General features: G+C 40.8%; 1 protein-coding gene across 1 annotated transcript in view; it reads left to right on the top strand.

Annotated features, from left to right (window-relative positions):
* The window catches only part of lin-28 (protein lin-28 homolog), a 376411-nt gene extending 361092 nt beyond the window's left edge, over window positions 1-15319 (top strand). Inside the window, exons 3-4 of the mRNA XM_067143180.2 lie at window positions 4526-4698; window positions 12831-15319. Of these exons, the coding sequence (XP_066999281.2) occupies window positions 4526-4698; window positions 12831-13092 (435 nt within the window). The 3' untranslated portion in view covers window positions 13093-15319. The remainder of the gene's footprint in view (window positions 1-4525; window positions 4699-12830) is intronic.
* The last annotated feature ends 289 nt before the right edge of the window (window positions 15320-15608 follow it).

Below are 15608 nucleotides of genomic sequence, written 5' to 3'. Positions count from 1 at the left end.
CTAGACCACCCTGTTTCCCTGAATGTATCTCCCTATAACCATTCTAAACAAATTGCCTAACTTATACGTACCACAGCGGTTTAAGTGAATGCCATCTGAGCGCAGGATTAGGATCTAGAAATCTCACTCCCAGTTTCCCACATACCCCCTCCATAGTCTCATTTAAATCCCCAATCACCTTCCAGTCAGTACTCCTCCTACACAGTATTCCACTGATAACAATCTCCACTTCCTTAAACTTCACCCGTGCTGCATTTATAATACCAGATCCCACATATCCCCAACTATGTTGGTACTTATACCTGCTTGCCTTACGTTGTTGGTACCAACGTGAAACACTACCTACCACCTTTTCCTTTCCGTCCTCGTTCTCTTCCACTTTCCTCAATGTCTGCCTCAACCTAATTCCTGGAAAATACTCTACCCTGGTTTCCTGTCCTCCACACACTTTCCCCATATGTCTAACAATGGAATCCCCCATGGCCAGAGCGTCAACCCTACCCACCTCATTTGATTTTCTCCTCTCCTGGTCAGCCCTATCTTTCCTGACAGCTGCAGAATATACTTCCTCCTCCTTTTCTCCATCCCATGACCCTGTTCCAGCTGTCTTTTCGTATCCTCTACTCGACATTTCCCTTTCCTACCTTTTTCCTTCCTCCTCCTTCCACACTTCTCAGCAACACTTCTCTCTTCATCTTCCCTCTGTTGTTCTTCCGGCAGTGACTCGTACAGATTACACACAGAAACCTGTTCTGAGTTCTGATCCTGAATAGAGCTCAGCCTGCAATCTCCTTCCCCTTAAAACATTAGACCACCTGTTTTCTATATTTCCCCCTTTCCTTTTCATCCCTCTTTTACACCTTCTGTATCCTGTACATTGTTTGAGGGAGGCCTACCTTCCTTCCTGTCTTCTGAGAGAATCCTAATTATCTCCCTCACCAGACACTAAAATAAAAAAAGATACCACTTTTCCCTTTCCGAAAATCAGATGATCATGAATGTGTCTCTGTCATGGCCACCCATCAACAGCTGCCAATTTCAGATGACTTGCTGCTATAAAACGTATTTACGTCACAACAAAAATACGTGAACTGTGTCCACGTTTCTCAGAACACACTGTGTGTTATTTTCGTCTGCTAACATAACCTAGACGGTGACGTCAGATCAGTGAGATCGCGAACTTTTATCGCGTGACATTTTTGTATTTAAATTTCAGTCTTCTAGTTATTATTTGTACGTTCTGATCACATTTTTGAATTCTGTGTTGAATTTTGAATCAGAGTAGCACATTTTAAATGAAAACCCCGGATCAGGCATGTTCCTTGTTACTGTAAGGCAAACATAAATGCTGTTTGATCGTTGATATCATACATACATACATTATCATTATAGACTGTTATGCCTTTCAGCGTTCAGTCTGCAAGCCTCTGAGAATTTACTAAACGTCGCCACAATCCTCGATTTGCAACTAGTGTTGTGGCCTCATTTAGTTCTATACCTCTTATCTTTAAATCGTTAGAAACAGAGTCTAACCATCGTCGTCTTGGTCTCCCTCTACTTCTCTTACCCTCCATAACAGAGTCCATTATTCTCCTAGGTAACCTATCCTCCTCCATTCGCCTCACATGACCCCACCACCGAAGCCGGTTTCTGCGTACAGCTTCATCCATCGAGTTCATTCCTAAATTAGCCTTTATCTCCTCATTCCGAGTTCCCTCCTGCCATTGTTCCCACCTGTTTGTACCAGCAATCATTCTTGCTACTTTCATGTCTGTTACTTCTAACTTATGAATAAGATATCCTGAGTCCACCCAGCTTTCGCTCCCATAAAGCAAAGTTGGTCTGAAAACAGACCGATGTAAAGATAGTTTTGTCTGGGAGCTGACTTCCTTCTTGCAGAATACTGCTGATCGCAACTGCGAGCTCACTGCATTAGCTTTACTACACCTTGATTCAATCTCACTTACTATATTACCATCCTGGGAAAACACACAACCTAAATACTTGAAATTATCGACCTGTTCTAGCTTTGTATCACCAATCTGACATTCAATTCTGTTGGATTTCTTACCTACTGACATCAATTTAGTCTTCGAGAGGCTAATTTTCATACCATACTCATTGCACCTATTTTCAAGTTCCAAGATGTTAGACTGCAGGCTTTCGGCACAGTCTGCCATTAAGACCAAGTCGTCAGCATAGGCCAGGCTGCTTACTACATTTCCACCTAACTGAATCCCTCCCTGCCATTTTATACCTTTCAGCATATGATCCATGTAAACTACAAACAGCAAAGGTGAAAGATTACAGCCTTGTCTAACTCCTGTAAGTACCCTGAACCAAGAACTCATTCTACCATCAATTCTCATTGAAGCCCAATTGTCAACATAAATGCCTTTGATTGATTTTAATAATCTACCTTTAATTCCATAGTCCCCCAGTATAGCGAACATCTTTTCCCTCGGTACCCTGTCATATGCTTTCTCTAGATCTACGAAACATAAACACAACTGCCTATTCCTCTCGTAGCATTTTTCAATTACCTGGCGCATACTGAAAATCTGATCCTGACAGCCTCTCTGTGGTCTGAAACCACACTGGTTTTCATCCAACTTCCTCTCAACGACTGATCGCACCCTCCCTTCCAAGATGCCTGTGAATACTTTGCCTTGTATACTAATCAATGAGATACCTCGATAGTTGTTGCAATCCTTCCTGTTCCCTTGCTTATAGATAGGTGCAATTACTGCTTTTGTCCAATCTGAAGGTACCTTACCAACACTCCACGCTAATTTTACTACTCTATGAAGCCATTTCATCCCTGCCTTCCCACTATACTTCACCATTTCAGGTCTAATTTCATCTATTCCTGCTGCCTTATGACAATGGAGTTTATTTACTATCCTTTCCACTTCCTCAAGCATAATTTCACCAACATCATTTTCCTCCTCCCCATGAGCTTGACTGTTTGCAACACCACCATGATGATTTCCTTTTACATTGAGAAGATGTTCAAAATATTCCCTCCACCTCTCCAGTGATTCCCTGGGATCTGTTATGAGTTCACCTGAATTACTCAAAACACTGTTCATTTCCTTTTTCCCTCCCTTCCTAAGATTCTTTATTACTGTCCAGAAAGGTTTCCCTGCTGCTTGACCTAGCCTTTCCAGGTTATTACCAAAATCTTCCCATGACTTCTTTTTGGATTCAACAACTATTTGTTTCGCTCTGTTTCTTTCATCTACGTACAACTCCCTGTCTGCCTCGGCCCTTGTTTGGAGCAATTTCTGATAAGCCTTCTTTTTACGTTTACAGGCTGCTCTCACTTCATCATTCCACCAAGATGTTCGCCTTTTCCCATCTTTACACACAGTTGTTCCTAGGCATTCCCTTGCTGTTTCTACTACAGCATCCCTGTATGCCACCCATTCACTTTCTATATCCTGAACCTGCTTACTGTCTACTGTTCGAAACTTCTCACTAATCATATCCATCCATGATATCATTAGCAATAAAAACGAATCCTCATTATGCATGTAATTTAATATACTGTACGTGAAAAATAGCTATTCGCGATTAAGTATACACCCGAGTCATACTTAATTGTGGCTTGTTACTCATTAATTGAGAGGATGTAACAGGGGATACCATGTTACAATATAACTACACACTTCCTCTTTATATTCGCCGCGGTAATTCATGTTCTTGGAACAATATTGACAAAATGTGATCGGTGTGACCAAAGCGCATTTTTTCATGTTACGATTATTCTTGAACGTAGTGTACAGCTGTTGTTGTGAAAATGACAAAATAGTATCTCTTTTGAGCACAGTTGATACTCATCCCGGTTGTCCTTTTGGGTTAGGAATAGAAGTTCAAGAATTGATTGCCGATAAGCAACAATTTTTTTTAGAAAAATCAGATTGATATATCATCCACTATTTTCACACCGAGCTCGATAGCTGCAGTCGTTTAAGTGCGGCCATTATCCAGCATCCGGGAGATAGTGGGTTCGAACCCCACTGTCGGCAGCCCTGAAGATGGTTATCCGTGGTTTCCCATTTTCACACCAGGCAAATGCTAGGGCTGTACCTTAATTAAGGCCAAGGCCGCTTTCTTCCCACTCCTAGTCCTTTCCTGTCCAATCGTCGCCATAAGAGCTATCTGTGTCGGTGTGAAATAAAGGAACTTGTAAAAATAAAAGCCATTTTCACACAAAGAGGGCAGTGGTCAGCATTTTGGCTCAGTTGGTGAATTTCAAGCCTGACGATTGATATTCGAACCGCAGTAACTTCCATGTTGGTATATTTACTAGATGTGGCTTGTAACCTCTATCATTATGCAGAATGAGGCAGTGAGCTCAACTGACCCTGTAAATGACTGTTTAGAGCTGAATATCCACCAATAGCATACTCTTATTTCCACTACACAGAACGTTTTCTAAGTGTTCGTATCAACGCATTTCGTTAAGGGCAGAACTGAAAGATGGTGGTCAGCGTTATTGATTTTAGCTTTATGTCCACAGAGTGTGATCCAGATGACGGGTTTTCGGAGCCTGGGAGACGACGAGGAGGTGGAGTTCGAATGCAAGCTGTCGGACAAAGGACTGGAGGCGACAGTAGTGACGGGGCCTTCAGGCGCGGACTGCTGCGGTTCGCATCGGCGCCCTGTTTCTAAAAAGCGTTACCGGAAGATCAGGCGAGTATATTTCTTGTACAATTCACAATTCCTCCCATTAGGGGTGGTGTCTTTTTTTAGCGTTTTGAAATCAGAAATTCCGCATTTTGATTTGTACATTTAATATCGTTAATACATTGGTAATTTTGAAGAAAGACATAGAATTTGAGTTAATTTTGATAAATAGCTGATATCTTATGAGAATATTAAGGTGTAATTTAAATAACATGTGCTTATCCGCAAGATTACTGTCTGTTAGGTCATCGGCCCAGAGGCTGGTTGAATCCTCAAATAGCACCACCAAAGGTTATGCGGTTATAAGGAAACCGCAAAAACCAATGGCAGCACCAAAATGAGGCGTACCAGGCAAGAAGAGGAGTGAGGTAGTTTGCCATTGCTTTCCTCTCTGAGTCAGAAAGTGCTATTGCAGCACGACTGACCCTATGAGCAGCACCTTTCGTAACACTCAGATGCACTAGTCGTGCTCTGAATGTCATTACTCAGCACCACCCATACCCCAGCAGCTTCCATATTGTCACAGCCGTGGATGAGACTGGGACTTCAGTGGAAGCTACACTTTACTCTGGCCTGTGCCAAGAGATGGATACAAAAGTACTGTATACATCAAGAAATGGCAGCAGGCAATTAGAGCTAATAGTACAATAAAATGGTACATGCAGCTCACCTCCATTTGGGTATGCCTGAAAAGAGCTGCACTACCTCGGGACGAGGACACGAGTTTACTTACAGTATTCAGAAACAGAAACACTGAACTAATTCCTAAGAATTCTATGTGTAATTAAACAAATACAGTATGTCTTCTAACTTTGAGAATATTTATATTCCTTCATCTTTTCAGTTATTTGTTTTTAAAATAAGAACTGTCCAAGTGAGCGACTGTGACCCATCCCCAATATTCACACTCAGCGACGCCTTGATATTTATTGTGATGTGACTGCGATCCGTGTGGTCGTTGTTTGAGATGCCACCACTCATATTAATGCTATACTTCAGAGCCTTCCTTTCCACCTGACCTGTTGCTTGGCAGGACATCCAGATTTGAATACAACCAGCACATTGTCATGTCGGGATGAAGTGGCGAGCTATTATAGTTTTCTTTTCATAGTACCAATTAACAAAGAAGTTGTGTGACGCCTTGGAGACAGCCACTCTTGGGGTGGCGTAAAAATAGTAAATACTGGGCGAGTTGGCCGTGTGGTTAGGGGCGTGCGGCTTTGAGCTTGCATCCAGGAGATAGTGGGTTGGAATCTTACTGTCGGCAGCCCTGAAGATGGCTTTTCGTGGTTTCCCATATGCACACCAGGCAAATGTTGGGGCTGTACCTTATTTAAGGCCACAGCGGCTTCCTTCCAACTCCCAGGCCTTTTCCTATCCCATAGTCGCCATAAGACCTGTCTGTGTCGGTGCAACGTAAAGCCACTAAAAAAGAAAAAGAAAAAAGTAAATGTTAACTAAATCTGAGCGTTGTATCTCACAATGTCATGGAATATTATCTGCTTATATTATCTCCGCAAGATTACTAAGAACTGTCGTATTTTACAAATGTAACATAATTAGTGAACGGTTGCCTAGTTGGTCTTCCTCTTGGGTAGGAGGAGTAGAGGGAGACCAAGGCAAAGATGCTAAGACTCTGTTCTTAATCACCAATCACCACAGGTCTGCATGTAGTGCTATCACCCAGGTGGCAGAATCCCTATCAATTGTTCACCTTGTCTTTCTTAAATGAATGCAAAGATGTTGGAAGTTTATCGGACGTCTGACGTGATAAGTTATTTCAATCTCTAATTCATAAATGAATATTTATCCCAGTTTGTCCCCTTGATTCCAACGTTATCTTCGTATTATGATCTTACCTACTTTCAAGATGATTTGTCTACTAATGTAATTCTACGCTACATGGCTGTTGATATAGTGATCGTAGACACGGGACTTCAAGTTTTACGTGACTTAATTTCCTTTTTAGATACTTCGGTGTTCAAGAATGCAGTAAAGTCAGAGAGAATATTGTTTTAAGGGCAGAGGACAAAGGGAGGAATGCCAACACAGCTGCCTCATGCACGGGTGGCAGAGTTAAATATTGTGCTTTGTCTGCCCCGAGGTATGGTTGAGCACGTGTCGTGTATATCTACTAGGGGAGATATTATACTTGGCTTCCGATAGTCCGCGCTATCTTTATCTCTTTTTTATTCCTTATTTGAGCAGCTCCACCAAGGGAGATGTTCAATAAATTCCCAATTTCTTTTAAATCATTTAAGAAAAGGCTAGGAAAACAGATAGGGAAACTGCTACCTCGGCGAATGCCCTAAACGCAGATCAGTAGTGATTGTGATTGACTCCTTATAAGGTTACAAGTGATTGTCGATGAGCAGGGCTGAGAAGCGTTGGCTCATGTTGGCAGGTCTAATCCCGGCTCAGCCGGGTGGTATTTGAAGGTGCTCGAATACGCCAGCCTTGTGTCGTTAGATTTACTGGCACGTACAAGAACTTCTGCCGAACAACATTCTGGCACCTCGGAGTCTCTAGAAACCGTAAAAGTAGTTTAATGGGACATTAAAAAAGTGGATCATAAAGCCAATAACATATTACTATGATTGTCGACGAAGCAGCTCGGTTAACTGTTCACTCGTGATATCTAGGATCAAGGATTCCTTAGCTAACAGTTAGTGAGCTCGATAGCTGCAGTCGCTTACGCCGGCTACCGAGTACTCGGCTAATGTGATAAGTACAGTCAGTACTCCGTCTAGTAGCAAGTGAGTGATTTGGGCGAGACAGCGGATAGAAACGTGGCCCAACTGCTCGGCCGAATGAGTACCCCCACCACCTGCCCACTCACCTCGACGCTTCACTCCGTCATTGTAATCAGTAGTGATGGGCTAGCGACGGAATCGAGTAGAATCGAGTAATGTGCTCTTAGAATCGGTATTACTCGACTCCAGACTCGAGTCCAAGCATACTGGTGTCGCTATCTGTGGACATGCCTTAGAACTAAAATCTACTGTACTGGAGTGCACGGCATTCAGGGTCAGCCACAGAATATTTTTGTGGTGTGGAGTGCAATATGTTTGCTGCTGATGATTGATGTTGTTCAGTCATCGGTCGTCAATAATTCGATTGTTATGATTATTAGTATCATCATCATAGGCACTAAAGGTTGTGACTTACTAACAAACTGTCAGCTGTTTAGCTAGAACAGAATGACGTTCTGTCCGCTGATTTGCTGCGTGAACGTACGTCACATTCTGGACGCCTCATCTTAATACCCGACATTATATCTGCCGAAAGTATGATGTACATATAAACTGCTGTAATTCACCTGTTCCCCCGGACGATTGTAGGCTTTGGCGCGGTTAGCAATAGGCTATGGTTACAATAAATCTGTCATACTACCGATCGTATTAGCACATCTACGCCCGTGTATATGCATAATGGCTACATGAGATATAATTTACCAGTAGCGAAGCAATACAATGTGTGCAGAAATACCGTCTATAGTCTACAAATAGCACATGTTTAAAATACACTAATTACAACATACATACCGTGACAGGGATTTGAAATAATAATAATAATAATAATAATAATAATAATAATAATAATAATAATAATAATAATAATAATGTTATAACTTTTACGTCCAAGTACGTACATTTGTATGGTTTTCGGGGATGCCGAGGTACCGCATTTAGTCGCCCGGGAGATTTTTTACGTCCCAATAATTCTACCGACACTAGGTTGACGTATTTGAGCACCTTCAAATACTACCGGAATAAACCAGTATCGAACCGGCCAAGTTGGGCTATGAAGGCCAGATAAGCTATATTATCAATATTAGAATAGATGGCATATTCAGTGAAGTGTGTGCGAGACGCCGTAAACGGATATTTTCATATCTTATTATGCGTATTAAGTGGCATTATTATCGTTCTCAAGTAATTATCAAATTTAGGTTATTCCTTTTGCGCATTCATTCAGTTTTTTCATATCGTACCGCGCTGTCGCAATCCCATAAACCCTCAGCGACCGCTTGTACGCATGCTTCATCCCTCTACGAGCCGGCGAGTGAGCGAACGTGTGACGTCATGCTATCATCGAGCCTTCGCAAGCGAAGCGAGTCCGAGCCTGGACTCGAAAGAATCGAGTACCGCGATTCCAGGCATCACTCGCGCACATCACTAGTAATCAGTCAAGTCAATTGTGAAGGAGTGTTCTGCCGCGCTGTGATTTGATTTCTTCAATGACAATGGCTAAATGGAGTAGTGAAACATGTTAAAATTCATTCAAGAGTACAAAACACACGGATGTTTATGGGACTTCAAATCTGCTCTTTACAAAGACAAAAACATGCGTGATGTGCTTATCTCAAGTTGGCAGAAGCTATGAATTTACCTGACTTTGGTGTACCAGATGTAAAATAATAAATTAAAAGCTGTTGTTGCTAATGTCATCTTCGATTTTCTCTATTATGGCAGGTATGATCACGTTGCACCTACTTCACATAACCATGTTTAAATGTTTCAATGCACTGACTCGTCCACTGTCTCTTCCTCGTGTAATCACATCTACTCCACAATAAGTTACTCGGCCGAGTAACAAAGCGCGTGACTCGGCCCAGTACTCGGTAGATGTAATTCCGGCCTTAGGTGCAGCCAGTATCCAGCATTCAGGAGATAGTGGGTTCGAACCCCACTGTCGGCAGCCCTGAATGTGGTTTTCCCGCGGTATCCCATTTTCACACCCGGCAAATGCTGGGGCTGTACATTTGTTAAGGCCACGGCCCCTTCCTTCCCACTCCTAGCCCCTTCCTGTTCCATCGTCGCCATAAGACCTGTCTGTTTCGGTGCGACGTAAAGAAACTTGGGAGTACAGTAGTTATTTCATATCACTCTTGGAAGGTATTTGTTGTTGTTTGGATCATCAATCCAGCTGGATGCAGCAAAGCCATCTGTGCACAGACTATGCTGACCCTTGAAGGAGTGGAAGGAATATATTTCCATAAGCTCGGCACTAATAAGGGGACCGTCAGGTAGAAGGATCACGGATTTCTTTTCAAGCGGATGATACGTGAAGGCGACCCTCTGAATACTGATGTCCGAAACCCATTGGATCAGATATCCAGGCAACCTTCAGAAAATCTGCGTTGAGTGTTTTGCATCAACTAAACGTAAACGGAGTGACGCGAGCACATAGCTCAGTGGTTAGCGCAGAGTCTAGTAATAGGGATCACGGGTTGAAGTCCCATTGCGTACATGGCTTTGTTTTCTTTCTTATTCTACGCATATTTTATATAATTATTTGTAATGATTCAAAAAGTGGGCCAAATTTGAAAAACTTATAGGAAATTAGACATTTATCAAAACAAAAAAGGCTAAATTTATGTTATAAACAATAATGTTGTTACAGTGCCATTTTCCTTATTGTCAATTGCATTTTATTATTCTTTCCTGTGAGGTCCAGTTTCACAAGAACCTGAGAGGTACTCGTCGTAGAAACACGGGAAACGAAAGGCCGTGTGACATCTAGCACATCGAGCAGAGTTTTTACACCTGCAGGCTTCAAAATATCTATCGAGAATGAAACTTTTATTATTTACGTTTCATAAAAATGTTCCTGTCATTGCAAAGTTGCTGCAGTTTTGAGAATTTCACAGCATTAATGTTATGGTATGTTGGCGTTTAATTTCTGTTTTGATATGGAAAAATACAAACATGTAAACATGTTTCATTTCCTATAAAACGTATTACATTTTTGTACCAATGTCTTGATCCATTACCACCATGTCCTTGACTAGGATATATGTAGAATGAAACATACGGGGTAGAGGGAAGAAAAGAGGAAAACTATGCACTAGCACGACTTGAACCAGCGATCTGCCGGTTACTGAACTCGGCGCTACTCGCTAAGGGAGGCGCGCGCTTCGTTAAAGTTTAGTTGATACAAGGTACTTCGGATTTATCAAATCCTGTTTTTTCGAGATTGGCTGGATATCGGGCCCAGTAGTTTTCAAAAAGACTGATATTCGCAAGGTCACCTTAGCGAGCCATAAAGATTCATGATCAGCCTTCCTGAAGACCCCGTGTTAAGTGGGGTAGGTGGTGGTGGCGGCGATTATTGCTTTAAGAAAAAGTAGGCCTACAACTGGGCAACAGTTTTCCCTTAATAATCAGACGGATAAAGAGAAAAGGCCCGACGCTTCGGAAAAATGGTATCGACCAAAGAAAGACAAGGGTCATGAAGGCCTCGCAAACCTAATAACGTTGGGGTCGGAAGAGAACAAAAGTTGACAAAGGAAGATCATATAGATCATTCTATCCCCCCGCCCCAATAACTCAGCAAAGCAAAGCAGAGCAGAGCAAAGCGATCTCCGTACAGGCCACGAAGGCCCTTGGATGAGTCGGGAAGGTAAAGGCTTGCACTACCCGTAACCTCGTTACTTGCTGGGGTAGAGTGGTTAGCTCTACGCCCGGCCACCTTTACCTCGTACTCATTTTTGATGTAGGCCAAATGAACCTCAGGGCCATGTGACCTCCGGAAGTGGACATCTCGTTTCCTTAAGCGTTGAATTTCCTGAAAGGGAATCTAACCCACTTTCTTCCGGGTGAATCGGATCGCGCCTTCACCGCCTAGGCCAGGTGGTCATTCCTCCTATAACTTCATTCCTTCAAAAATCAACAAGTCCTAAGTGTCTCAATATGTGTCCTGTCAATCTCTCTCTTCCCTTGGTTATCTTCCAACAAATCGTTCTTGTCTCTCCAACTTCATTTGTGATTTAGTCTACCCTTCACATGTTAAATATTCTTAGGTGACTACATTTCCTTCATACTCCAGTTGTTATTCATTTTTCACTTCATAAAATGCCATACGCCACATAAGCATATTCATAAATCTGAAGTATGCACATCTATGACCGAAGAGAAAAATTTCTTCCTTTAAATGAAGCACTGCCTGCTCGATCTGCATCCGATGGCTGCTGTAAAATAAAGACATTCTCTAAGCCCGCCTCGTGGCCACGGTCGTAAGGCGTCCTGGTTAGCCGGTTTGAGTCCCGTTGCTCGGAGAAATTTTCACCATCAGAAAATTGACCAGTAGGGTAGGATACATGGGTTGATTCTTTTATAGTGGCAACTATGCTGTAACAATGCCGTGAAATGTGGCCAGGCAATATAATGTATACCTGAGGTAGCTTAGATACCCACTCTGCCCATAAGGTTGCCAGTTTTACATTAATACCTACTCTTGGAAGTAACTCACTATCTGTCAGCATTTTGATTTTATGGCCTTCATTGGACCACTCTTGCCAACTTTATACAAATAATTTTTCAGTTTCCTGTCAGCCCAGTTACATCTTCATTCTCTTGGATCTTATCTTTCTTTCTTCATCAGAAATCACCCTTCCTATTGTCTGTTGATTCTGGTTTGCAGTCCGCTTTGTTTATCTGTGAGTTTCTTGATTTTTCGGTTTTGTTTCTTAGGTCTTCCACTGTAATTTGTATTTCATTTATATTTTCCTTGATTTCTGTAATCCACTTAATGTTGCACATAGGCCTACTATTCCATAATTTTTCCATTATTCTCCTGATCTCTGGTGTCCTGATTAGACGTCCAAAAAATGAAATGCATTCCTTCCTGATTGTGCTCATTAGGGCTACTGGTTCTATTTCCTTGTAGACTGTTTCATTAGAAGCTACTCTCCAGTGTCCATCTTTTTGGTACCGTATGATTTGTTGATGCACATTCTAATGATTCTTCTTTCTATCTTGAGTATTTTGTCTATTTGTGCAGTGTTAGTTATTTTGAAGATGGTTTCACTTGCATACCAGTATGTTATTTCTAGTTGAATGACTGTTTTGTTATGTTTTAATTTTGTTGCTATTGAGAGGCTCTTTTTGTTGTAGCTATTCTTGGTGACATATTGTGCTCTGGTCAGTTTATTTATTCTGTTATGCCATGTTGGCTTTTTGTTGAGGTTAAACATTTGATGAAGAACTGCCATTCTCAAATTTTTAATGTACAGTCTAGTCCTTATGCACTTGTAGGATCATTATTTTATACATCAAAGCAATCAAGATTTTAATTCTCTTTACATGAAACTTTCTCAGTACATCAAATTTTAATTCTTGCATTTTGTCTTGCAGGTGTTACAACTGTGGCGAGTTTGCTAACCACATTGCAGCTAAGTGTACAATGGGTCCACAGCCAAAGCGATGCCATCACTGCAAATCTGAAGACCATCTCATAGCCGATTGTCCTACCCGACCAGATCGTAACAAGAAGACTGCATCGTCGCTGAGTGGAGAACAAGAAACGGAAGTGACAACAGGAGTAACAGTACCTGCAGAGACATCTAGTGGCACACCATCAGTAACAGAAGGTAACACAACTCATACAGGTGAGTAGAGTGAATCAAGAACAAAACCGGCCATCTCGTCTCCCATACACATCAAGATTCACAGCAAGAAACAAAGCGCCAGCAATCTCCGTGCAAGAGCATGTTTTCTTAAGAAAGACCTGCAGCAACATCCTGAATGACTGCAGCAGTAATTTCTCTGGTCAAGTTGTCATTTGTCTTTGCTGATATTAATTGGTTGCAGTGATCAACATTAATTATTTATTTAAAACTAACCAAAACAACTTGGTAGTCCTTGGTTTGTAGTAAGGACTACTCTGGTTGTACTAAGGTACTAAGGGGGCAAGCACATGACAACAATGTTCAGTATGTTGTAAGTTGTTTTATAACCCACTGAGAGTACATATTATTACAGTTAAATTTTAAAATTTCTATCATGCTTTTAAATTCAGAAATAATTGTATTATGCTAGATAGTGTGCAACAATTAAACATCAAATATAACATTGCAGTTCTTAAACAATTAAAAAAGAAATTTTTAGTACAGGGATTAGAAAGAATAAGAAGAGAATAAGTGGTGTCTGGATATGAATTTAAGAATGATTTCCTTATAGTTATATCACTCAACCTGCTGCCTGTCAGCAGTTGTTTTATCCTTACAGAATAATGGTAACTTATAGTTACAATTATGAAGAAACCATTTCTGATCATTAGGCTTAAAGATGAAAGGGTGTGATGGTTAAGTGATGTTACTGCTGGTTTCTTGTCGAGGTAGCTGCAGTTTGAATAACGTTCAGTGTAAAAGGGTTGTTCAGTTGAAGCATAGACTTGATCTAGAACTTAAACTGTATGTATTGGTCAGTATAAACTATATCAAAATGACAGCATACTGAAGCCAGTAAAGAGAGTCTGCAGATAATTACCCACATCATACAGGCACCTGACCCAACGCTGAACTAGTTTTCTGTATACCCTACACAAAGTACGACGCTGGTTAAAGATTGAAACACTTTTCTACAACAGCATGAGTCACTTGGATCATTGGGGAAATGCTTACTCTTCAGGGCTTTATTCAGTTTGCCAAAGATGTGATAATCACAAGGGAACAGATCTTGGCTTTAAGGCACGTGATCGATAAGATCCTAGCAAAAACAGTACGGAGTGTCAACAGTTGTGTTGTCAGCATAAGGGTGTGCATTGTTGTGCATCATAAGCACAGCTCCTAACAGTTTTCTTGACTGAGAGTATCTTTTTTCATAAGAACGTAATAGTGCCACATTGTACTTGTTTGGATGCATGTATTACAGAACAGTGTTGCTTCAACTATTTCCTCTACTCACTGGACATGTTTCTCAGACTGACGGTGTTCTGAGTGTTACTAAAAACACCAAACTATGTGGTGGTACTACCTCTTTGCAGTCCCATAATTTATTTCCAGTGTTGCGAGCTCTGTCTATGTTTCAGTTGAACAATCCTTACATGTAGAATTTGTAAAGTGAAAACATCACATCTATGTGGTTTGGATCTTGCATAAAACTGGAGATCCCATGGTTATGATCACAACAGGCATACAAAACAGCAAATTTGCTTTCTTATCAAGTATAAGATGTTGCATGGCTTCTATATATGCTTAAATTTTCATTTCTTTAGAGAAATATCTTTTGTGATAGCTGTTGCAATGTGATCATACAAATGTTAAAAATCTCAAAGCCTTCAACACTCGTTTAGTTCTACTCAACGTAGAATGTTACTATGTTCTGTACTTTTGTGTTGAAATTCAATGACTTGTAATGATCAGTAGTGAAGTAATTCATTTTGTAGGGTATGTGAAACAGTACACTTACTTAATTTCAAATTTGTGGTACACCAATGCATCTCTTAGGAGAACATTCAACTCTCACTGCTGAGTTAGATCCTATTCTCATTAGCATTTTAGTGCAGATTATATAAAAACAAAGCATTTTGGTTAATATTTATTACATTTTGCGATTATATTTTTAATTCCAAGAAATGAAGCTGACTATATCAAATTTATTCTCAAACTGTCAGAAGAAGCTCAAACTTGTCCAGTTTATCTGATTTAACGTTTGTGGTAATTCTGATGTTAATAGCCTTGTTACTATTACTAGTAATCCTTAATAAATCATAGGTTTTCAGTTTTGTTACAGTAGTCATTTTCTAATGTTTCAGTATTTACAACTCTTACTATGCAAAGTATAATAATACATTTTGCTTTTTGTGCGGTGTATAAGAAGATAGGAACATGAAAAGGAACACAATGGGATAAACACAATGGCAGGTCTGTTTGGGAACAAGGATTAGCAGAAGGTGCAGACAAGAAAAAACATGAAAACACACAAGGACTAGGGCCATTTCTGTCTTCAAATAGATGGATCTCTGATGAAGACAGCACTGTATAAAGATATGGGGATCATCCTTGTCCTCGTTGTGTTTTCATGTTTTTCCTTGTCTCCTCCTTCCCACACTGACCTGTCATGTATTTATCCTATTAAGTGTTCCTTTTTGTGTTTCTATCTCCGAATATAACTTGATTTGTCACTTGTTTG

Source organism: Anabrus simplex, chromosome 1 (genome assembly GCF_040414725.1).
Source record: "Anabrus simplex isolate iqAnaSimp1 chromosome 1, ASM4041472v1, whole genome shotgun sequence".
In the NCBI taxonomy this organism is placed as follows: domain Eukaryota; kingdom Metazoa; phylum Arthropoda; class Insecta; order Orthoptera; family Tettigoniidae; genus Anabrus; species Anabrus simplex.
This window is presented reverse-complemented; position numbering and strand designations above follow the sequence as displayed.